This window comes from Neocloeon triangulifer, unplaced genomic scaffold (genome assembly GCF_031216515.1).
Source record: "Neocloeon triangulifer isolate White Clay Creek 2 clone unplaced genomic scaffold, ASM3121651v1 ptg000001l, whole genome shotgun sequence".
Classification (NCBI taxonomy): Eukaryota; Metazoa; Arthropoda; class Insecta; order Ephemeroptera; family Baetidae; genus Neocloeon; species Neocloeon triangulifer.
This window is the reverse complement of record NW_026775544.1, coordinates 7270355-7292593: the sequence shown is the minus strand read 5'-3', so window position 1 is coordinate 7292593 and position 22239 is coordinate 7270355. Positions and strand designations below refer to the sequence as shown.

General features: G+C 36.0%; 7 protein-coding genes across 9 annotated transcripts; 4 read left to right on the top strand and 3 right to left on the bottom strand.

Annotated features, from left to right (window-relative positions):
- Positions 1-1630: 1630 nt before the first annotated feature.
- Positions 1631-6163, top strand: LOC132193611 (protein yellow-like). The gene is made up of 6 exons (XM_059614388.1): positions 1631-1784; positions 3902-4189; positions 4254-4571; positions 4681-4933; positions 5155-5468; positions 5609-6163. Exons 1-6 carry the CDS (start codon positions 1764-1766, stop codon positions 5807-5809), a joined length of 1395 nt encoding a protein of 464 aa, XP_059470371.1. The 5' UTR covers positions 1631-1763; the 3' UTR covers positions 5810-6163.
- Positions 6164-7119: 956 nt separating this feature from the next.
- LOC132197828 (uncharacterized) lies at positions 7120-10285 on the top strand. The gene is made up of 4 exons (XM_059621407.1): positions 7120-7614; positions 7791-9134; positions 9249-9739; positions 9955-10285. The coding sequence occupies exons 1-4, from the start codon at positions 7381-7383 to the stop codon at positions 10226-10228; spliced, it is 2343 nt and encodes a 780-aa protein (XP_059477390.1). The 5' UTR covers positions 7120-7380; the 3' UTR covers positions 10229-10285.
- Positions 10280-11726, bottom strand: LOC132197838 (uncharacterized). Its single transcript, XM_059621419.1, has 3 exons — positions 11551-11726; positions 11184-11420; positions 10280-11094 (listed from the first exon to the last, which is right to left on the bottom strand). Exons 1-3 carry the CDS (start codon positions 11609-11611, stop codon positions 10874-10876), a joined length of 519 nt encoding a protein of 172 aa, XP_059477402.1. The 5' UTR covers positions 11612-11726; the 3' UTR covers positions 10280-10873.
- A 781-nt stretch (positions 11727-12507) lies between these two features.
- On the bottom strand, positions 12508-15216 carry LOC132194448 (uncharacterized). 2 transcript variants are annotated; one of them, XM_059615734.1, is made up of 4 exons: positions 14862-15216; positions 14719-14792; positions 13754-13939; positions 12508-13572 (listed from the first exon to the last, which is right to left on the bottom strand). In XM_059615734.1, the coding sequence occupies exons 2-4, from the start codon at positions 14780-14782 to the stop codon at positions 13331-13333; spliced, it is 492 nt and encodes a 163-aa protein (XP_059471717.1). In that variant the 5' UTR covers positions 14783-14792; positions 14862-15216; the 3' UTR covers positions 12508-13330. The 2 variants fall into 2 exon arrangements, with proteins under 2 accessions (XP_059471717.1, XP_059471707.1); XM_059615724.1 differs by having other exon boundaries at positions 14719-15196.
- A 794-nt stretch (positions 15217-16010) lies between these two features.
- LOC132194442 (NADH dehydrogenase (ubiquinone) complex I, assembly factor 6) lies at positions 16011-17418 on the top strand. Its single transcript, XM_059615712.1, has 3 exons — positions 16011-16342; positions 16497-16796; positions 16852-17418. Exons 1-3 carry the CDS (start codon positions 16130-16132, stop codon positions 17266-17268), a joined length of 930 nt encoding a protein of 309 aa, XP_059471695.1. The 5' UTR covers positions 16011-16129; the 3' UTR covers positions 17269-17418.
- Positions 17260-18013, bottom strand: LOC132194458 (NADH dehydrogenase [ubiquinone] 1 alpha subcomplex subunit 7-like). 2 transcript variants are annotated; one of them, XM_059615756.1, is made up of 4 exons: positions 17851-18013; positions 17600-17784; positions 17388-17487; positions 17260-17328 (listed from the first exon to the last, which is right to left on the bottom strand). In XM_059615756.1, exons 1-3 carry the CDS (start codon positions 17908-17910, stop codon positions 17430-17432), a joined length of 303 nt encoding a protein of 100 aa, XP_059471739.1. In that variant the 5' UTR covers positions 17911-18013; the 3' UTR covers positions 17260-17328; positions 17388-17429. The 2 variants fall into 2 exon arrangements, with proteins under 2 accessions (XP_059471739.1, XP_059471730.1); XM_059615747.1 differs by having other exon boundaries at positions 17260-17487.
- Positions 18014-18231: 218 nt separating this feature from the next.
- On the top strand, positions 18232-20773 carry LOC132194434 (uncharacterized). The gene is made up of 5 exons (XM_059615699.1): positions 18232-18443; positions 18590-19396; positions 19460-19566; positions 19626-20046; positions 20128-20773. Exons 1-5 carry the CDS (start codon positions 18354-18356, stop codon positions 20473-20475), a joined length of 1773 nt encoding a protein of 590 aa, XP_059471682.1. The 5' UTR covers positions 18232-18353; the 3' UTR covers positions 20476-20773.
- The last annotated feature ends 1466 nt before the right edge of the window (positions 20774-22239 follow it).

The window sequence follows — 22239 nt, the reverse complement described above, 5'->3', positions numbered from 1 at the left end:
ATTCCGATCAATTCCGATTAAGATTTCCAACAGCATTTGGGCGGTTTCTACCGGAAACCAAAAGTTTTTATTAACAACATATTGATCCTATAAAGACTTCAACTTCAGGGTGCATCATTTAAAGTGACAATTGAAGGGGCAATTTGCATAGGTTTATGAACATTAAAAAAGTCAAATCTTGTGTTATAATATTTTTAACAAAATTGTATACATTAAAATTTAAAAGGAATTTTTTGACTTCACATAGGGAGTCTTTGCAAAGAAAAAGAAATAACATTTAAAAATAAAAATACACCAAAAATTATCATTTAAAATTTTTAACATATCCATTGATTTCGCAACAAAAAAATTTGGCAACTTTTCGTCACTGTCGCAAATTGTTCAATATGTCCAAGAAGGGTTCACTAATCTATTGCATTGCTACCCTGTGTAGAAAGTGGAAGGGGAAGATCAGATAATTTTCAGTGAGGGCACTCGTTTTTTTTCTAAATTAAAAGGTGATTAGGACGTAGGGGGTACCAGCACCTTTCATTTATCATAAGCTGTGCCAATTCAGTTTAATGAAGTGGATTATTCGTTTTATTAAATAACGGCCTACTTATACCGCACAAAAAAATAAGTGTCATAAAAACCACTAGTTTTTTTAAAGGGAGTAACAACTGACCACGTAAAAGTTTGAACCCCCCCCCCCCCCCCCCCAATAACTCTCTATACGGCGGATGGGGTCTTTTTAATCCTGGAAGTTTCAGTTTTCCAAATAAATTGTTTTCAAATATTATGATGCAAACAACAAATTATGAACTGAATAGTTTGAAACGTTCTACGGATCACTTCATTGGAAATCCCATTTATGTTCAATGTTCATTAATAATAATGTGCAATTGTTGATAGAATTGATATAATGTATAACAGATGTATAAAGAGCAACTATGCCGACAAAAAGATTTTTATCTAGTACCAGAAATGAGCGTAATTTAAAAACTTTATTGTTTTGCTCAAATCACTACATTTCTCTCATAGCGCATCGTAATAATTTTTATTGAATGAAATAAAACTTATCATCTATTTTATCTGTAATCGCTACATACCAATTTTTTATACATAGTAAGATAGTTTTCTCCATTCTATGTAATAATAATATCATGAATTGGACAGAAATAAACAACAATAATACATTAATTGATTAAATAGGAATTCGTGTTGTAATCAAACACTTTCTTTCAACCATAACTTATTAAGAAATTTTGTGTTAGTATTTTGAGGCGGTGTGAATTGGGATTATATTAAGCTTTGAAAATCACCTTGAAATACAGGAAACTTCACATATTACTCATCATAGAATACTATTTCCATTGCTTTTCAAAGCCAAAATCCGGTTCTTCAGAATGCTTTTTGTGGCTTTTTGTTTGTTTTTGCGTTTAATATAACTAGAGGTCGAATGATTACACGAATAAAATTTGATACATGCAATTGCGGCACAGAAAGATGAGCAACCTATAAAAAATTATTCCTCTGACGTAATTTTTATTTGCTGACTTTGTGCGGCTCTTTTTGTACTTTACGTGCGCGATGGGAAACACGCCGGAACGCTTAAATCATATACCTCGCGGAGGAAACATGAAAGGAAGACTTTGCCGACGCCGCCACGACGGTCGAGTATGCTGATTTTATCCTCCATTGCACACAGCAAAACTAGAATCACCAGAGGCGGGAGAAGCATTTGCAGGCCGATCGTCGTGCTGTGAACTCGAAGAACACTTCTCATGAGCAAAACATTAGACAAGGTAATTGGGATTGAATATACTTATATTTGTATATTTTTCCTTTTTGCAATGCAAATTATATTTTTAATCATACATTCTGTCTTCCATTAATTAAAAAAAACTACGTGTTTTGCAGTTAATTCTGATTTAATTCTTTGATTTTAATCAGTTTTATTTTCATTTATTTACTAGAAAGTAGCGGCAAGTAACAGTATTTATTAAATTGGTTAATAAGATTTAATTGGATTAAGAGAGGCACGCGGGCTAATACATTTTATTCATTCAACTGATTGTTTGATTTAAATTATCGTTACAAGCCTGGTGTTTATTAATTCCTAATTCATTTTCTATTTTATAGCTGCTTTCTGTGATTTTAACAATTTTCAATGTTGCAATTGGGCATGATGGATAAAGTTTAATGGAAAATTATTTAAAATTAGTGATACAATTCTTGGCGGTGGTGGGCAATTGAAATGGGTTAAAGAGAATTTTAATTTTATTGATCCAATATTTTATTAAAAAAAAAAAACTGACCTGGAAAGCTTAACACAGATGAGAAAGGAAGAGTTGATTTTATTGACACGACAATAGGAATTTTCTGAAAATAGGAAATTTTTCAAAATTTCCACCTTCAATAGCTTTTTAACTACGTTTTTACATTTTAGATTGTATTTTGCAACAGTCTGTTAAAAAGATATGCGTTTATTGCATAAACGCAAAATACGAAATAATATTTAAGATGAGGGTGAAGTAGAGAGTAACATACAAGTACTCTCTACTGGGTGATTGATTAAAAATTGAAACAGAAAACCTTCAAATAAATTTGATAAACAAGCTGACCTCTTGCGTCCTGTGTAGATTAAATGCTCGGTCTTTTCTAACGTTGATGAAAAATGTATAGAAAATAAAATGCCACTAGACCCAAATACTAAACAAAATTTGTGGCTTCCTTTCATCAAGGGCTTTGAACTTTTTAAAAATACAAAAAATGACTTTTAATATAAATTTATAAGTGTCCAATGATTTTGGTTATAAATTTGAGTTTTTATGTATTATTCTAATTGCGGCCTCTGCAAGGTCCTTTGCGGTGTTCAATTGAGGCCTTGCATCTAATTGTTTACAGGAAAGAAAAAGATATGACAAAAAGAATTTATTTATGCTAAAAGCGCGTGAGCTGACCGAATTTCACCTTGACAATGAAATTCGCCGAGAAGAGCTTTGTTTGCACGGCACGATAGGCAGTTGATTGAAAGGAAATTAAGATGGAAAGTAGCAGCTCTGGTATATAATTATCAAAGGAAACATTACGCTTTGTGGAGCAAAAGCACTATTATAATAATGTAAAAGTGCCGCAAAGAACTCGTAAACGATGCGCTCCAATGCCTTTTATAGTTCCATATGAGTAAATTTAATGTTAAATTTCTGACCGATCTGTCTTCGTATGCATCCGAGCTTTCAATGGTAAGAATTAAAGTTTATTCAGTCAAACACAGCAAACGATTGTGCTATGAGTCGTGATCAAGCCGCAAAAGTCAATATGCACTTGACTAGCTGATTGATTGACTAGCTGCGAGTGAAGAAACTTTTTTACTTTTTACTCGCTGGTGTTACTAGTTAGAACAGAACGGTATAAAGAGTTTTTTATGTGCTCTGTCACTGCTGTTGCTTATTCAGTCGCTTTTTGCTCTCCTATTCGAAGTGACGGTTTTCTTGATTGAGAGTGTATTTCGACAGCGCGATTTTTAAGCAATTTATTTTTTTATTAGTTAACTTTCGTGAGAAAAGTGCGACAGTGTTAAATGTCCTGAGTATAGCAGGTGTTAATTAAGCTTAAATAGTTTGGCAAATATTTGCCAATTTGGTTTAATTATGATGCGCTGAATTGAAAATAGTTTGTTCTTGTTTTTTCTGAATAAATAAATTATTTGATGACTTGTATAGGAATGAATTTTATTTTAAATTTAAAATTCCAAATTATTGGTTTAAAAATCAGCTTGTAATAAAATTAACTTGTGGTATTTTTGTTTTCAAACTGGATCGGAGCTTAAACAAAGATGGTCTCTTGAACCATGAAATGTGAAATTTATGATAATTATGACTTAAAGTTACATTAAAAACTAAAAATAATTATATTTCAGATGTGGCCTGGGATTTTCTTGCTCAGCTTGCTTCTTGTCGGAGCGTCAGCAAAAGGTTACGGCGGATATGGAGGCATAAAAAGACCCCCTGGACAGAGTCACAGTGGGGAAAATTCAGGGCAAAGTCAAAATGGGTATTTTCCTCAGAACCTTCAGCAAAATCGCTTGAGGGAGGTTTTCAACTGGAAACAGCTGGACTTCAACTACCCTTCGCAAAGGGCTCGCGAAGAAGCGATCCGAAGTGGCGCGTTTTTGCCTAATCTGACTTCAGTGCCCATTGGTGTTACTGTAAGTGAAATTTTCAGTAAAAAAATGACAATTTTTATAATACGAACTGATTTAATCAATTTAGGGGACCAGAAATCGTGTTTTTTTTACCGTACCACGTTGGAATAATGGAGTTCCGGTGACCTTGGCATATGTAAACTACCCATCGCAGTCATCATCGCCTATTCTGAACCCCTACCCCAACTGGGAGATGAACCGCGAGGGAAATTGCGACGGTATCACCTCCGTGTATAGAGTCAAGGTGGATGAGTGCGACCGATTATGGGTGCTGGACACTGGCTTGGTGAACTCTTTAGTAGACCCAAAGCGCATCTGCCCACCACAGGTTCTGACCTTTGACCTCAAGACAGATCGAGTCATCAACAGATATCGTATTCCTGATGTAAATATTTCTTCATTAATTTAATTTTTTTATAGTGTACTTTAATTCTTACTTTTTACCAAAATTTTAAAATTATATATTGATTTGTGTTTCGATCAATTTGGGATAGTCCGTTTTGAAAAGCGACTCGCTGCCTGTGACTATTGAAGTGGAATATCCACGGGGCACGTGCGGCAAGCCAACAGACGCGATTTTATACATAGCGGACGTGACTGCATATTCCTTAATTGTGGCGAATTTGGCAACGGGCCGAGCATGGAGCGTTAAAGACAAAACAGTCTACCCATCACCTGAGGCCGGAACTTATGACATTGCAGGAGAATCCTTTGAGTTGATGGATGGTATACTCGGATTGGCACTTGGTATGAAAGAAATTTATTATAATTTTAGCCTAACAAAATCTTACTAGAGTAATTTCTATATAAAAATTTGAAAAAAAAATGCGCAATTAAAAAAAAATTCCTTTTTGCAAGTTAACCACAAAGATTCTCTGGAATTTGAGGCATTTGAGCACAAAGGAAATGAAAATAGATTTGACACAACAAATATGAAAGCACTTGTCAAATATGGATTTTTATTTCAGGACCAAAGAATGACCCCGGTGGACGGAAGTTGTACTTTTCGGCCATGAGCAGTTTTCAGCAGCGATGGGTGCAGACTTCACTTCTCCGCAATGAGACCGCCGCTAGCAACTCCCCAAGAGCTTTTCAAACAGGCGCCCAGCCAAGGCCAGGCCAGAGTGCAGGACCAGCCATGGACAACAATGGAGTGCTCTTTTTTGGTCTGGTCACAACAGAAACATTGGTTTGTTGGAATACAAGAAATCCATTCGAGTCGAGATATATTGGCAAACTGGCCCAAGATAGAAACACCCTTCAATTTCTTGCAACAGTTACTGTAAGTAATTTTTTTTTTTAAATATTTCTATAATTATTTCCAATTTTAAGGCAGTTCTTTCAATGATCATTATCTGCAGGGATGGAAATTAATTTTCCCCAATTTATTCTTCTAATTGAAAAAAAAATAACAATTTCCAGATTGATCAGAGTCAACGGCTTTGGACCCTCTCAAACAGATTACAGAAATTCCTTTTAGGCACAATGAACCCAAATGAAGTAAATGTTCGTGTATTTATGGCCGATTCAACATCCGAGCTGGTAAAAGGCACCGTTTGCGACGGGGGATCACAATCGTCGCGACCAGGAAATCACGGAGGCCAGCTGGTATTTAGACCATGACCTGTGGAAGGGCGGTCGCGGTGGCGCTTCCCCACGCAGCCCAGTCCGCGGCGCTTGTGGGATGCTGAGTGGAGCCCTGTGGAGCGACCAACGCCGCCCTCCAGACACTCTACAACAGTAGCAAATAGCGACGGTTCTTTTTGGTATTCAATTGAGCATTGAAAAACATATATCACAATTAATTTATTACAAGCTTTTGCATCAAAATTTCAACATTAAAATTTTTAATTAAATTACAATTAATAATGCTAGTTCAAAACCAACTGATTTTTTTAAACTATTCAAGATAACACACAAAAATTAAGTCCAAATAGAATCTTTTGTACAACTTAACAGAATAAATAAATATAACAAATTCCTTTCTAAACAATATTGCCTTTTTTATACAATTTCCTTTTCGGCCTGTAGTTAATTTTAGTTAATTTAAAATGATAGATTAAAAAATTAATTTGATAATGATATTTTGTGTTAATCAAATTACGTAAATAATAAAATGGTTTTCTCAGTCTTTGATGAGTGTGTCGGCGAAAGTAACAACATTGTTATGCTTTTAGCTTTACAATGGAGGCGACAAACCACCCACCCGTGAACAACACACGGTGTGCGTGTGGGTCTTTTTCTTTTGTGCTGAAGCCAGTAAAGAGGAAAATTTGTACTAAAACAAAGATTCAATCCTGCTGCAAACGTGTTTTTCCTTTCAAAAGCGCACTGTTTAAAAGACTTCCTAGTGTATTTAAATATATGTGCCTTGCTGCGCCATTTCCTGTTATTACAAACAAACATAATTTATTTTTAACTTGAAAAGGAAAAAATCTTTTAAATAATTTAAAAGGAAAATATGTCAACAAAATGATTGTTGATGAAATTGCTAAAGTTTGACAATTTAAATGTGTATAAATTGAATTTCATTCAATAGAATTTTTTTATTATTTAAGATTAATGCATTAATATTGTGATGACTCAATATTTAAACTATTTGATCAAATTTACTTTGAAGAACAATATTTCCCAATTAATTTTTAATCAGGTAATCATTAATTGGTAACTAAAATTAAATAATCAATATTGATTATTGATCTTCACATAACAGAATTTTTATTTATTTGTTTTAGTTTTCTAAAATATAAACCCAGTTACTGGATAGTTTGTCCTGATTGTTGTGTACGAAATTGTCAAGATGATAGTTCAGATAAGAGCAAACGCGATTTCGTTTTCTTCAAAATTGGTGCTGTGGCCAGCATATCGCCGAGAGCAGCTTTTTACTGCTTTTCAAAGTCTTTTTCTCGCGTGTTCTGAAGCAGAGCGCGAATGTCACGAGAAGAAATTCTGTTGCTCTGGTGCTGCTCATAATGTGCGACAATCACAATAAGACACACACATTATAGAATTTTCTCTCGAAATCGACGTTTGTGCGTTTGCACTTTCTCTATCGTTGCTTGCCTGCAAAAATTGGCAGGAGGTGGTATAAAGGGCTAAGGCACGGGAAGGGCGCTCATTTGACGGCTGTCGTTAACAAGATGAGTTTTATTTTATTTGTTTGAAACAGAAGAGTTCTAGTGAAATTTAGAATTATGGCACAGAGGGCCTTCCTGTGGGTCTTCGCCGCCCTTTTATATATTAAGGAGGCCACAGCAGCCCAGCAAGGCTTTTTGGCTCATTACGCTAGCGGCAATGGAGAAGAGTCAAAACCACCACCACAGCCGTTTGAGACCAACTCTATACCCTCGCAGCTTTCAAACCTTCCGACTGATCATCCCCTACATCCTGACCCTGAAATTGTAGCCGCTCCCACAGAAACTATCAAAGTACGTAAATTTTTATTATTTAAAATATATCGTCATGTTAAAAATTATTATTAAATTGAATTTAAAATCAATAACATAATTTTGCATGAAATAATTGTGCTCATAATTTGAAAGATAGAACTGCTTTTTTTTTTAAATTTCATTAATTTTTCTTAACCTTTTTCACTTCATTTCAGACGTATTGGCCAAATAAAATTCGATTCCACGGACACCATCATGTCAGGCCTTTGAAGAAAATTCACAAAGTCAAGCCTTCAAAATTTCCTCCGATTCCTCCGTTTATAAGCGACGAAATGACCCAAGCCATATTCCTTGATAGTCCTCCTATGGGTTCAGGCGCCCCACCGAGCAATTTCGTTTATCCCAGCGTGGGCAGGAAAAGCAAGGGCAGAAGAAAAGAGCAACCTCCCAGTCCTCCTCCCCTTGAACCTACAGCCGACCCTTCCTCGTCAAGCACATCCACACTCGACCCTGACACCACCACTTATCTCCTGAATAGCACACTAGTTGACTTGACAGGTGACAACACCACAGGTGGACCACAGCCCGCATTCAAAGATGCTGCCAGTGTTCCTTCCGAGGGTGGCCTACTCGACTACTTAACTCCTCCACCTGAAGGTGCATTCAGTGAATATTCAGCTTATAGCGTCGATATTACAAAAAAGCCACCCTTCAAAATTCTCCGCCTTGGAGGCAGGTCAAAAAAAGGTCCGAAGGCCCGTCTGAGAGGACCCTCAGGCCCCAATCTCCTTTTTGGGGAATCTCAAAGGAGTCAAGTGTATAAAATGGCACCATTTGGTCACTTAAATCCACTGCCTGGTCCATACAAGCCAATTCCGCCTGCTCAGGGTGGTTTTATGAGGTATCTGTTCCCCTCGCCCGACTTTGGTCCTTCAACGCCATTCCCAATTTTTTCACCCTATTTCGGAGAAAGCAATGAACTGCAAAGGCCACTGTTCAAAATTGCCGGAAGTAAGAAAAAGAAGCAGCTACACTCTCCTCCTCCTTTCGGACATCCCTATGCAGGTTCAAATTTCTTCAATTACAACACTCTCCAACCAACAACTTCTACGGTGATTGTTCCCGCCGATCAAGGCTGGGTGCCAATAATAAATCCCAATCGGCCCTTCCAGGGCCTGCCGCTCACTACCACACCCATACCTTTTACATCATTTAGTCCTGCAGCGACTTTTGCTCACGCTTTCCCTTTCACAAGCAGCTCCTTGACGCCACCTCATTCAAATAATCAACCTCGCCCGGTCTTCCTCTCACCCCAAACGACAAAATCTGAACCTCAAACCACAACACTTCCCTCGCCCTCTTCCTCTTCCACTATTTATTCTCCCAACCAACAGCAAAACACAAATAGTCCTCCATCGACAAGACCGACCCCTCATCAACACAAGGCTGCAGCTTCATCAACAAACGTGGAAGTTGTTCCTTCCATAGAAACTCCGCCAATTACTACCCAGAGTAATAATCCCATCTCTGAATTCAACGCAGAATATTTTTTGCAGCAGGTAATACATTTTAAATTAATTATACATAAAGCTAAATATATTTGTGATTATAAGCATTTTCAATTAAAGAAAATTTTATATGTACTAAATAAATTGCGATCTTCTAAATTTTAGGCGCTGGCTCAGGTGAGACACCAGCAGCAGCAGGACTTCCTGTTTCCCCCTAACGCAAATCAGCAGCAGAAAAATCAACATCAACAACAAAGTAATCAACAGCAGAATAATAAGCGCTCTCAACAGTCTACCCGCCGGGCCTTTGTGAGTGACTCGGACGAGGACGAAGTGATTTACCAAAATCCTGTGCATGGGGTGTACAGGGACCCATATGTGACAATTCACTACCCTGTCGAATCGGCTTATTTCCGCCCTAGCGAAGATGCTATGGCACATTCGTCCGAGATGCAACCAACGCCGTCCTACTACGACTTCCACTTAAATAATATCCCAACTTCAGAGCCGCCCCAGCCGACAGAGGCAAAAAAATTCCACTACATGATCTCGGCTGTAAAACCAAAGGTGGTGCATGAAAAGGACCGCGCCACCAGGGTCAGATTGCCACAAAGAAAAGAGAAATCACTTGAAATATTAAGTTCTGCTTCAACAAAGTAAATTAATCAATCAATTTAAGTAATTAATTAGATTTCTACATTCAAGATTTAAACAATTATAATAAATTAAATTTTTTTTGGAAAATTAAAAATAAATAATAGTTATTTAATGTGCTATTTATTTAGATATTTAAATATATTGTAGTTAGCTAAATATTAATTTTTAAAATTTAACTATATTAAGATTAATTATATTAATAATTCAATTGCAGGGATCCATTTGTGATTTATCCGGAGGAAAGAACTCCGAATCTAGATGAGCTACTTGCCACCAGTTACGTCACACCAAGGACCCTTCGAGGGCTTCGTTTGGGCCCGAATCAGGAGAGTGAAGCCAACACTAATCAAGTACCAGTGAAAAGGGACATAAAAAATGCTAATGAGGGACAAGCTAATGTGGAAGTGATGAAATCGCAAGGAGGGCTGCTACAAGAAGAAATTGTTCACTACCATTCTCCTGTCAAAGCCGATGGCCAATTTTTGTAACTTATCTAATTTTCGTATTTATGTTTGTGTTTTGTGTAAATAAATTCTTGATTTAGTTGTGCGTATTTAATGTTTCTTACAAGATTATTGTTTGTCGCAGATATAAAATTTCAGAGATAATAGCTCTGTGTATCAGATACATTGCTAAGCATTTTTACAGTTTATGGCAATGTCAAACTTGACCTTGTTGAATATTGAGGAATTAACTTTTTTTAATTAAGATGCAAAAAAAAAGCAGTACAGTGTTGTAAAAATACAATTAAAATGGGTAAAAAGCTAATTTTTCTCACTTGGATAAATAATCTTTTGAGTTTAAGTATTACACATTCACATTTGTGCATCTGTATTAAAAAAAATCTTTAAAAAAAATGCACTGGAAAAATGACTCAAAATTAGCATTTTTAGACATGCTTGAGCCCTTTTATTCAATATGATAAAGCTCTCCATATTTTGCGCTAGAAATATGCATTGTTTAAAATAATATAATATTGAATACCGGCAATATTATTTCAGATGAGCCAATACATATGGAATAAAAAACTTGAGACGTTTGGAATTGGATATAATAAATCTTGGAATTGTCTCAAGAAATCACAAACACTTTAATAAAATCTTAATATGATTGGAATCTCATTTTTGGCACAGTTACCAGAGAAATTTTAGCAAAAGGCTACCGACAAGGACCAAAAACTGGCCCAAAAAATTAAAGTTAGACGCACTGTTGCAACTGTCGGTCTTGCAAATGCCACAGAAACTTGTGTACGTAGACTTGGTAGTGCACTCGTCATCCAATGGTTTTCCGTTGTCATCTCGAACATCAGATGTGTCAAGGGTGCATTTCCGTCTAATTACTCGGACCCCACTGACTAAAATATTTAAAACGTATTTATATCACTAAACTCATAAATGTTTTTTTTTCTTCTATTTTAAATTAAGTATAAAAAATTGTACAAACCCATTGAGATTTCTTTCATGCAAGCGTAATGGAAATTCTGGTCATTTGGCGCGGCACCCTGAGAGATGATGCTTTGGAAGAGGTCTTTGAAGACGTTCTTTGTTTTTTGAAATATGATTTTAGCTTGGTGCTCGACCGAATCACATTCAGTGGGTTCCCTTCCTTCGGACAAGGGATTCTTGCACCAATCGTCTCTGTCTGATGAGCATTGAAAGCACTTGAAGTCACTCCCTGACACTAAAATGAGCAATGGAATGAGATCAACTTTCATATTATTAAAATCTCCGCATGATTAAGAAGATCAATTAAATACTTCAGTTTTGTAGGAAAGAGGAAAACTGTTTTTGTTTTGTAAAATTGTGCTTACCTAAATGCAGACTGAACAAGGATATGAGAAGAACGCATAGGGACGAAGCTCGAAGAATCATTTTGCCTGTTGATAGGCATAAATTAAAATAATTACGGCGAAAAATCGCAAGCTTCCAGCTTGACCTACACCCCTGTGACTGTTTTGTTTGGGTGTTCTCTCAACAAGCCTACGCCTTCGAAGCTCATCGGCGCAAAAGTTATGTGCGCACTCAGCTCCCGTTCAAAATTGTGGCCACTCGCAAGTCAACACGCGGTGGAAAGCTATGTTAAACAATGAAAATAACATGGCTTCGGGTAGTGGCGACAGTGTTCATATTGAACTGGAAACTACGACTCAAGTTTAACCATTGAATGGAAATATTCATTGTCACGTGTGGAGAGAATTCACAGGAAATATTTAAATAAATTAAAAAATAGCAGACAACTCTCGAGAGAATTGCTTGCGAAAATTCTAATTAAGTGTGAAAAAATCTAAATAATTTACTCAACTAAAAATATTATTTTCTTCGCGCTGATGCAACTCAATGATATCCACACATTTTTTTTACTCTCGTCAGAAAGTATTGTAGGCAAACTTTTTGAAAATTAGGAAATAATATATAAGGTTGCAAAATATTGGTCAAATGTTCCTGAATTTATTGTTTAAAATTTAATTGCTCTAGTTGACACTTTTTAAATTTAAACTGATTTTAATATTTTATAAATAAATTTAAAAACAAATAATAATTTTATTTGTAGAGTTATTGTAAATTGTATTTATTTATTTAAGGGCGTCCAAATAAATGGGCGATCCATTAATGAACAAAACAGTTTAATCGTCTGGCGTAGAATAGAGTTAAGTAGCTGTTACTCTGCTCCAAAAGTACCATCATCTCCCTTCTTGCACGCTGTGGTCAGTGGGTCGAAACGAATTTTTGAGAGCAATGTCCATTCACAACGAGCTCACCATATAAAGAAAAAAAAAAACAAGATGACCTGCTCTAGTAATTTTATTTCTTGCGCGCAACTCGGACGTACAAAAAAGGTGCGCTAAACCGTTATACTAATTTACAATTCAATTCACTTGCCTTTTAGAATAAATCATAATTTATATTTTAATTTCACAATGTTTCACAAAAACAAGCTTTGACTAGTTGGCTAATACAGATATTTTTCACTGAACGTAAATTAAAAATAATTTAACTAACCCTAACAACTGTTTATGCATCTTACATTAAAATCAGAACACTGTGGAGAATTTTAGTGAGCAATTTTTACAAGAAGTGTTTACAAAACGCTTGCAACAGTTGCAACATTTAGCAATTAAATAATGGTAATAATTTTATAACAAAAGGAAGTATGCTCCACATCTCATCTCGAATTTTCTATTCAACAGCAGAGACCATTATAAAATTAACAGACCAAACTTGCAATAATTTTGATTTGTGAAATGTTAACGAGTTTAAGAAAGCGCACATGGAAAAAACAGTAAAATGAACAGTATTGCGCAAAAAGAGCACTCATTTCTATATGAAATCATCTTTCTTTATACAAAGGAGCATATACTTGTCAATTAAAAACTTGCACGGAGCGTGAAGTCATAAAAAGCTCCGCTTTAGAATAGTTATAAATTTTTCGTCTGCTGTTTATATAGCAAAAGTTATAAATGCCAGAACATGCAATAAAAATAAACATGAAATTCAAATTCAAATCTGTCAAAGTGAATCGTCTTAATAGTATTTAAATCACAGAGTTTTAATTTTAGTTTCTATTTTTTTACAGCTGAAAATATACTAATCTCAGAAGAAAGCTTTAATAGTAAAAATGCAGATGATTGCGGGAAGAGCAACCAACAGTGAGGAAACAGAGTGCAATGCTCTTGGTGCCGAGTTGCACGCCTCCTCCATGCATATGTTGCACGTTTCGCCAGGGACCTGCTTTAAGTCTTCGTCGCACATATTCGGAGCTGGTTTGCCATTAGAGTCTTTAATCAGAGAAGTGTCCAAGGAGCACTTTCGAGTGACAACCACTTTGTCTCCAGCTGCAAATAAATCAAATAATTTAATTCAGTCAAAGCCGCTATTTTTTATGATTCAAGTTTCCCATTAGAAAAAGATCAAATTAAAGTTCCATTTGATTGAACAGACCTCAATTCAATTATGAGGTTTTAACCAAAAGTAGAATAAATTTTATTATGGAAAGTGCACATTAAATTAACGTACTGGTTTTTACTGTTTTAATGCACGCATGTTGGAGCCGCTGCTCAGTGAAAGTATTTGTGAAGAAGATTGCGGCTACGTATGCCAGGTCCTGGCACTCGGTGGCCACCAGGGTCACGTTCGGCTTAAACGGATCGCCGCAATCAGGATTTTCTTCGGACGTGCACTGGTAGCACTTAAAACTGCTCGCTGCAAATTTCACATAAATTTAAAAAAAAAAAACACACACAAACACACAATTCAAACAAGAAATCATCCCAAAGCCGAGTCGAGCCGAGTGAACAAAAATATTGCGTGCTTGAATGACTCACGCATGAGAAAATTTGCATAAAATCGATTGTTTATTCATGAAATAGCTCAAGGGTGTACTTCAAAAGGAACAACTATTATTTTGTAACAAAGTTAAGAAAATAACTGCGTATATTCACTTTCAGTATGCAGCTGCGCTAAATACCATTCGGTTTTGCGTTTTGTTTTGCTATTCAATGCACCTTTTATTCATTGAATCGGCAAAACAATCACAATGCATCAATGAATACAATTTATGTATGCGTCCTATTGAGTAACATTTGAATAATGCTAATCAGAACACAAAAAGGTCACCTTTGTTTATAAATTGCATTTAATAAAATATCCTTTATATTAATTGTTCCAATGTAGAATAAAAAACATGTAAAATGCAAAGTTACAAAATCAACATTTTTATTTTTGAAATTAGGTTAATTTATAGTTTGGGTAAAATTATGTTGTGCCGCAATAATATATTTAATCATTTTTCCCATTTTTAAAATTAAATTTTTAAGTCCTCTGCAAATTTAAAATAAATAAATAAAATCATTTCTGACGACAGGAGAAAATTGCATCTAAAGTTATTCAAATTTAAATGAGCTGTGAAAATACAGCTCAGTCTCTTGAAGAAAGACAATTCTTACTCTAAGGCAAATAAATTAAAAATTTTACAAACTCACCACTGACTGCAGAAATAAATCCAAACAAAAGGAAACACCAAGCTTTGGTCACCCTCGATTTCATTTTGGCCGATCTAAAGTAAGGCGAGTCAAGCACGACTTACAATTAAAAGACACAATTGACAGACACAATCGCGACAGACCTCCTTAGCAGCTGAAGCAAGAATAGCTTCTGAACGGCCACGCCGCGGTTCTCCTGATGTACAAAAGAGAAAGAAACCCGTTTTCCAAGCAATGGAACTTGCGAAGCGCCGCCTCGGGACTCCACGCTCAAACGCCGACCTCCGCAGTGACTTTTTTGCCACACGCATAGGACTCTTTTGGCATGCACATCACGTTGATTTCAACAGTGCAACGGGGTGTAGGAGGCACATTTGCTCTTGATGTGTAGAAACATTGAATTAAATAAGGAGAAATTTGCATGTTTTTAATCATGCAATCACATTAATGTATTTTCTTGATCACACATCATGGAAGTTAAAAATTTATGCGTAATAAATATGTAATTCAGACCAAAATTCTTTATGCGTTGCTGATAATCAATGTTAATCTAAAAAGTATTAAATTGAGTACTTAACGTAAAAATAAACAAGCATGATTAAACTGTATAAATGAAGAGAAACAAAATTTCAGATTTAATTGTCATATTTTTTGTTACAATTTTTTTTGGTTTTCAATGTAATTTTAAATAGTTTTTCACGAAAAATGGTTAGTCAGATGAAAAATATTATTTTAAATATTGATTTTTGTACTAATTCTAGCAAAATTAATTTGACAGCTCATGAATTATTGCTGCAGTCAAAACATGCAGAGAAGGTTTTTTTTATCTCCAACAATAAACACCCTACAAAAACCATCAAGGAAAAGCCAAATTTGGCAAATTTAAACTCGCAATGCATCAACCCTTCGATCGTGAAATTCTAACTGAAAATTAAAAGTGTTGTATATTTTTTTCTATTTGAAGAACCGCAAGCAGCTGCAGAGCTAGCAAAAATGATATTTTGAATTTTTTATCTCTTAAAAAAAACTGGTCGCACATGAGTTGCAACTTTATTATAAAAAAGAAAATTAAATTTGGCTGCATTTTATAGCTGCCTAAAGAGAAAACCATTTTTGTAACTAGCAACAAAATTATAAATCGATAAAAAAGTGAAATCTTACAGAATTTCAAAATACAGTCTATATTTCTATAGATAGAAAATTGATGGTTGTCTATGCCGTACAATATTATACATTTTGGGCGCTCGATCTGCTGCGCTCCTTTCGTGGGACCGAAGCTCCGCCTACCAGCAGCTGTTTAAGCGAAAACCGGGCAGGCAAAACATTGAACTGTGTTTCTGTCTTTGGCAGGAGGAGTAAATCGCGACTTACAATAATTAAGGCATAGGGAGTTTTTCGTACTTACTGCCCAATGTTTCAGCAGCGATTTTCGCGACTTGGTAATCTACGAAATGAAATTTCTCACGCCATCCGCCACAAAAGCGACTCTAGTCGACAAAGCAGCACACAGTACTGCCTCGATTTAGTCAGAAAACATGATTATGAGGGCTTTTTGAGTGCTCTTTTAATCCCAGACGTGACCCAAAGAACTACAGTCATTGCGCTGAGGGCATTTAATGTTGAGGTAAGTTTAAAGAGATAAATATAAAAATATACTTCAAAAATACGATCAGATAAATATTTATTGTAATGAGATGAGAAAATTTTTAATACTTTAAATTGAACTATTATATAATTTTAAGTTATTTGAAACATTTCTAATAAGAGGAAATTTTCAGCTAGCTTTGGTGGCCCAAAGGGTGAGCAATGCCGCCATCAGTCAAGGCCGGCTTACCTTCTGGCAAGAGTGCCTGGACAGAACGAATCCCCATCAACACCCTGTCGCCCTGGAGCTTCACCGAGCAAGATCAAAGCACAAGTTAAACAAAGCCTTTTTGCAAAGACTCGTCACCAGCAGAGTGAAGCAGCTCGAGAAGCCCGGCCACGAAACCCTTGCCGATTTGGAGCAATATGCGGAAGACACGGTCTCACCCCTTCTTTACCTTTCTCTGCAGTCTGCAAGTGCTCACAAGCTAGATGTAATAAATTTTATAATTCTTAATTTGTAATTAAACTAATTGGTGCATTTTCCAGAATGATTACATGAACGTTGTGAACGCAGCTGGTCGGTTGGGCAAAGCCATTGGCTTGGCCTACGCCCTCCGAGGATTAGTCCACGCCCGCCACCCCTCAGAGCTAACCATACCTAGGGACACCTTTCGAAGACACAAAGTTTCTGCCGAGAAATTCATCCGGCAGCAAGGGTCTCAGAAGGAAGTGCAAGACGCAGTATATGAAGTTGCGAGACGAGCCTTCAGACATCTAGACAAAGCTAGGACAGCCAAAGTGCCAAAGGAACTGGTTCCGTTCTTCTTAACTAGTGTCCCAATAGATCTTTACTTAAAAAGACTCGAAAGAACAAACTTTGACCCATTTCACCCAAGTTTGAACAAGAGATTAGTTACCTTGCACTTCAGAATGTGGTACAATAAAGTGACAGGAAAATTTTAACTTTTTCTACTTTATTTAGTTGGAGGAAAATCCTTACAAGTTCAATTATGCCTTTTTTATCTGAAATATTTAAGAAGCGTTAAATTGATTTGACAATTATATTGGTTCAAATTATTTACATTACAAATACAACTAACAACAGCATAAATTATTCTGCAGTTTTAATCCCAGTTCCATTGTTTGCCCGGGGTAATAGGTCCTTTTAAGACAGCAGCAGAACTAAAAAAGGAATCATAATAATTTGGATTTTAAATGATATTCTTAAAATTAGATAATCAGTTCAGTTATTTAGACTGAATAGAAAAACAAAATAAACCAATTATGTTATTACCTTCCAGCCCCAATGGCCTTTTGTTCGGAAGCAACAATCTGCGGGGGTTTGATCTCTCTACGACCATCTCTGGTGTAGTAATAATTTGCTGACAACTTATGAGAAGGTCCCTCTGGCAAATTTGGAGGTGGCTGAGTCCTCGCTGCGATGTAGTCAGCAAATCTCAATGCGTTTGTGTGTTGTCTCTGCGATTAAAATTTGATCCCTTTTTATTTTTCATCTGATATGTATTTTATGAATATTTCACTCACCCCAAGGAGAAAAGCCCTTATTTTCTGAAGAAGAGGGCTTATGTCTCTAGGAGTAGCCATCGTTGAAACAATCTGAGGATAAACCTCTGAATTTAAATAGAATTGGGTTTCGTCTCGAGCAAAATACGAATTTTATAATTTTCCGATGCCAGCTGTTAGGTATCTGGTGTGAATAGCGAGGAGCTTAAATTATTCTGTTGAAGATTATCAACGGTTCATTTTGAATATGTTATTTGGAACTTATAACTGAAGCACGTGATTTATAATTACAATTTCAATGGATTTAATTGTTAAAGATAGTTATGGAAACACAGTAAAAGATTTAAAAAAATCATGTCATTGCGGCTCCTTTGTTTACACCAATACAAGGACGAACCTCTCCCACCTATGAAGTTTTATTTTTGTTTACGTCGGCGCGAATGCAATTCCTTTACACGACATTGTTTTGGGTCACTTTGGCATTGCTAAATCAGTGGCCAGGGTCTTCAATTACATAAATAGCAATGAGTAGTTTCTACGGGCAATTAGCGAAAGATGCTCTGGGCGATGAAGTGTCTGATGTGTCTGAGGGCGAACTGGAAAAAATGCTTGCAGTAAGACTGTTAAAAATATGATAAAATAAGCTCAAATAAAAAAAAAAAAAAAAAAAATTTCAAACAAATTAATAATTTTGTTTCTTTAAAAATTTTTAAATTTAACGTTTATTAATGTGTACTGATTATTATTTTAATCTTAATAGAGCATGGGCGACTTAGACGCAGGGCTATTTGGCTCTACAAGTATTACAAAGGCTGCCTCAGCAGACAAACATGGCACTTTGACTACTTTTCTCAATAAAGATGACTTGGAAACAGAGTCACCAGAAAAGACAAAACCTCCAAAAATTGCAGTAGAAGAATCGGCACCTATCATGCCAAAGGTAAAAAAGTCGCAGCTTTTGGCCGAGCTGTTCGGCTCTGATGACGAGAGTGCATTTGCCAAACCTGCTTCCGACTCGGACATTGAAACTAAAAATCTAGTACTGCCATCAAACACCAAGTCTTCAAGCATTCCGTTACAAGGCCAAGAAAATAAAAGTGGCCCAATTTCTTACGAGCCCACAGTAGGAAGTAGAAAGAGGCAAAATATTGTTAAAAACAAACCAATACATGACATGTGGAGCGAATTCCTTAAATCTGAACCATCACCTGGAACTACCAAAGAAAGTCCTGACATACTGGCGATTGAAAACAGCAAAGAGAAACAACCGGAAAAGCCACCAGCTGAAATTATTGGTGTAATTCAAGCTGGACGACGCAATGAAATAATACAATCTCACAATCAAGCAAAAATTGACCCCAGTGACAATTCTGGGCCAATGAAACTGAGCGATGAACTTATAGAAAGAGTCGTGTCATTGGTAAAAGAGGAGCAGCAAAAAATAAAAGATGATTTAATAGCTAGAATGGACCAAGAATTTGTTTTGACTAAAGAAGAGAATATGTCATTAAAAGAAGAGATTGCTAACATGCACAAAATTATAACAGACCAAAACACTCTTTTGGAGGTATTATAATTATACATTCAAATTTATTTTAAAACTCACGGTGTAATTATGCTCTTATTTAAGGAAATCAAGAACGATCAGCACCTTATGGAAATTAATTTTAAGGAGCAAATGCACAACTACACAAATCAGTTTTCACATGTATTTGACGAATTTGAAATGAAGCAAAGGTAATAATTTGTATTAATAATTTTATAATGTCAACAAATATAATATGTATCATTTTTAGAGAAAAAGCTTCATACGCTCAGTGTCAGATTTCACAACTGGAAGAACGAGTTCAAGATTTGCAACAATTAACAGACACAATGCATCCACTGCAGATTTCCATGAAAGAAAGGCTTTCTGGACTACAGACAAATGTTGAAAAATCCCAAGAAAATATTATCAGCAAATTAGAGCGTTTCCGAGAAGTTAGTGTGATGGAACAGAAAAAAATTAAAAGCCACTTTGAGGAAAAAATACTGAAGATAAATAGCCAAGCCGGTGACTTCGAACTTCTTGAGAAGAAAGTTATTTTTCTAGAAAACAAAGTGGCAAAACTCGTATCTTGCATCAATGAAACAAGACAAGAGGAAGAATTACTTAAAAGACTGACAAAAAGTGAGGACGGAATTCTTCAGAAGCTAAAATATTTCAGCAGTCAACAGGTATAAAGCAGCTTTGTTAATAAAATGTAGTTGTTTTAATTAAATTCAAACGATTAATTCTTATTTTAAATTTTATTTTAGATCCGACAAGAAAACTGGCACCAACAGCAGCTCTCTGACGTTTCCCTATGCGTCGACCAAAGACTGTGGGGCCTCCATCAGCACCTGGAAATGACTTTGTCCAGTTGCAGAGGAGAGATAAGCAATTTAAGGAGTGACATGACTAACAGACTGAGTGACATGGAGGGCAAAGTGGTTTGCGCCGAGAACGAAACTAGTCGACTTAGCAGACTGGCAGAACGATTGTGCTCGCTTTTGCAACTGTGGGAACTCAGGAACAAAGAGTCAGCAAAAATACAGTTGGTTGCAGAGCAAAGTCTGAAAGAAAGATTTTCCCTTATTATGACTGAAAAGCAACTCCAGGAATAACTATAATTTTATATCAACCCAATAATTAGATTTCTGCAGGATTGCATTCACTCAATATTTTTGTATGACACTTCAACTTAATTACCGATGTTAATTATAAAATTTATTTAATTAATATGAGAATAAATTTTCACTGTAAAGCAATTTTACGCACTGACTCAACCATTAGTCTGAACTAGTTCTACAAAATAATCAAAAATCAATTCATAGCAAAATAATAAAAAATTTATTGAAAAAAAGGAAACTCAAAATTTAATTAATAGCCTTAAACCGGGAAAGGTTGCGCATAAATATGGACAGGTTTCTCTGCAGGATGTTCTGTAGTGATGACATAATAATTGGCGCCAGGGAGAATATCTACCAGGCTGAATTGCTCATGTACCACTTCTGCACCACTAGCAGGGGACAAAATTGGTGCCTCGTATATAGGAAGAGCAGGCGGTGAATAGGCCGTTTCGGTGACTCTGAAGGCGGGCACCACAGGAGGCGGGGGTGGTGGGGTGGGCACAACAGGGGCTTCAAAAATGGGCTCAGGAGGAGCGAATTGCTGTGAGGTAGGAGGCAAAAAAGAGGGACCCTCTGGGGCAGGTGGTGGAGGTGCCACCAGCACGTTGGGCGGGGGCGCAAAGTTCACCACTGGCGGTGCACCATAGACGGGCTTCGGGGGCGCAAATGGTGGTGCGTAAATCGGCACTCGAGAGACGTGATGGTCCGCAAAGGTGCAAACGCAACCCAGGAGAAGAATGAAAATTTCTGACCACTGAAATTAAATGATAATTTTTTAAATGAGTTATCAATTGGAGCAACACAGTTGCTGAACATACCATGCTGAAATCGGTTTGACAATGAGCAACGGCCTCATGACAGCACACATACTTATATAGAGGGTGAAAGTTCACACCTTTGTCATTATTGAGAAATAAAAACATTATAATAATCATACTTTTCAGCCCCTCTGGGGCGATCACTTAAGTGAATATTTTTGTTATTTCAGCCTATAAAGAAAATAGCATTTGAGTGGTTTTTTGTGTCAAAATCAACTGCAATAATAAAAATTCCTAATATCCACGGGGTTTACAAATAAATTATTAAAATATTTAAATGTATAGATGTTTTGACAGATCTGCCCGGCGGCACTGCATACTGAATCTAATTGTAAGTGCATGACTGCTCGAGCATTTTTTTTTTTGCATTGTGGAGAGGCGAAAAATATAATTAAGAAAGGGACCAAGCAATTTATATTAAAATTCGCAAAAATTATAAAAAAAAGATTGCATTACTTATTTTTCTAGTAATAATTTTTAATTCAGCCTTATGAAAGTTGAATTGTTTTGGGATATATTCATGTGATATACGACGATATTTTGGTTTTTTTAATCGATGATAAGAAATTTTTACATATAGCAGAAACTTTACTTTAATATTGCTTATGGACATTATTTTTTTATTGTTTTAATAATTGAATTTATGGATGATGTATTTGGGCAGAGAATGCCCGGTGATACATTATTAAACATGATTTGAAATTAATTTGATTTACCGATGTGTTTTTCTCAAAATAATATTTGCGTATAATTTCCACATCATCTGCATGAAGAATAATTATACCAAGGCGTGAGAGTTACATAAAAGATGGGAAAGTGATCCAAACTGGAATTCAAATGGACAGTGAGAGTTCAAAGGTCGCGTGTTTCAAAGGCTGTTTTTCATCGGGGCGGGTCTGTCAACTCTGTCATCCAACACAAAATTGCTCATAAAATTTAA

What these genes read in the sequence shown, in the direction of transcription:
- LOC132194448 (XM_059615734.1), bottom strand. Translation starts at nt 14,782, where the DNA reads ATGAAATCGAGGGTGACCAAAGCTTGGTGTTTCCTTTTGTTTGGATTT. An exon ending in ATTTATTTCTGCAGTCAGTG is followed by an intron (nt 13,940 to 14,718) that starts GTGAGTTTGTAA and finishes TGAAATTTGCAG; the next exon opens with CGAGCAGTTTTAAGTGCTAC. An exon ending in CATTAAAACAGTAAAAACCA is followed by an intron (nt 13,573 to 13,753) that starts GTACGTTAATTT and finishes ATTTATTTGCAG; the next exon opens with CTGGAGACAAAGTGGTTGTC.
- LOC132193611 (XM_059614388.1), top strand. Translation starts at nt 1,764, where the DNA reads ATGAGCAAAACATTAGACAAG. An exon ending in ACAGATATCGTATTCCTGAT is followed by an intron (nt 4,572 to 4,680) that starts GTAAATATTTCT and finishes AATTTGGGATAG; the next exon opens with TCCGTTTTGAAAAGCGACTC. An exon ending in AATTTCTTGCAACAGTTACT is followed by an intron (nt 5,469 to 5,608) that starts GTAAGTAATTTT and finishes AACAATTTCCAG; the next exon opens with ATTGATCAGAGTCAACGGCT.
- LOC132197828 (XM_059621407.1), top strand. Translation starts at nt 7,381, where the DNA reads ATGGCACAGAGGGCCTTCCTGTGGGTCTTCGCCGCCCTTTTATATATT. An exon ending in CTCCCACAGAAACTATCAAA is followed by an intron (nt 7,615 to 7,790) that starts GTACGTAAATTT and finishes ACTTCATTTCAG; the next exon opens with ACGTATTGGCCAAATAAAAT. An exon ending in TTAAGTTCTGCTTCAACAAA is followed by an intron (nt 9,740 to 9,954) that starts GTAAATTAATCA and finishes ATTCAATTGCAG; the next exon opens with GGATCCATTTGTGATTTATC.
- LOC132194442 (XM_059615712.1), top strand. Translation starts at nt 16,130, where the DNA reads ATGTTTCAGCAGCGATTTTCGCGACTTGGTAATCTACGAAATGAAATT. An exon ending in TGAGGGCATTTAATGTTGAG is followed by an intron (nt 16,343 to 16,496) that starts GTAAGTTTAAAG and finishes GGAAATTTTCAG; the next exon opens with CTAGCTTTGGTGGCCCAAAG. An exon ending in CAAGTGCTCACAAGCTAGAT is followed by an intron (nt 16,797 to 16,851) that starts GTAATAAATTTT and finishes TGCATTTTCCAG; the next exon opens with AATGATTACATGAACGTTGT.
- LOC132194458 (XM_059615747.1), bottom strand. Translation starts at nt 17,910, where the DNA reads ATGGCTACTCCTAGAGACATAAGCCCTCTTCTTCAGAAAATAAGGGCT. An exon ending in TAAGGGCTTTTCTCCTTGGG is followed by an intron (nt 17,785 to 17,850) that starts GTGAGTGAAATA and finishes TTTTAATCGCAG; the next exon opens with AGACAACACACAAACGCATT. An exon ending in AAGGCCATTGGGGCTGGAAG is followed by an intron (nt 17,488 to 17,599) that starts GTAATAACATAA and finishes TTCCTTTTTTAG; the next exon opens with TTCTGCTGCTGTCTTAAAAG.
- LOC132194434 (XM_059615699.1), top strand. Translation starts at nt 18,354, where the DNA reads ATGAGTAGTTTCTACGGGCAATTAGCGAAAGATGCTCTGGGCGATGAA. An exon ending in ACCAAAACACTCTTTTGGAG is followed by an intron (nt 19,397 to 19,459) that starts GTATTATAATTA and finishes CTCTTATTTAAG; the next exon opens with GAAATCAAGAACGATCAGCA. An exon ending in AATATTTCAGCAGTCAACAG is followed by an intron (nt 20,047 to 20,127) that starts GTATAAAGCAGC and finishes ATTTTATTTTAG; the next exon opens with ATCCGACAAGAAAACTGGCA.
- LOC132197838 (XM_059621419.1), bottom strand. Translation starts at nt 11,611, where the DNA reads ATGATTCTTCGAGCTTCGTCCCTATGCGTTCTTCTCATATCCTTGTTC. An exon ending in CTTGTTCAGTCTGCATTTAG is followed by an intron (nt 11,421 to 11,550) that starts GTAAGCACAATT and finishes TGCTCATTTTAG; the next exon opens with TGTCAGGGAGTGACTTCAAG. An exon ending in CATGAAAGAAATCTCAATGG is followed by an intron (nt 11,095 to 11,183) that starts GTTTGTACAATT and finishes TAAATATTTTAG; the next exon opens with TCAGTGGGGTCCGAGTAATT.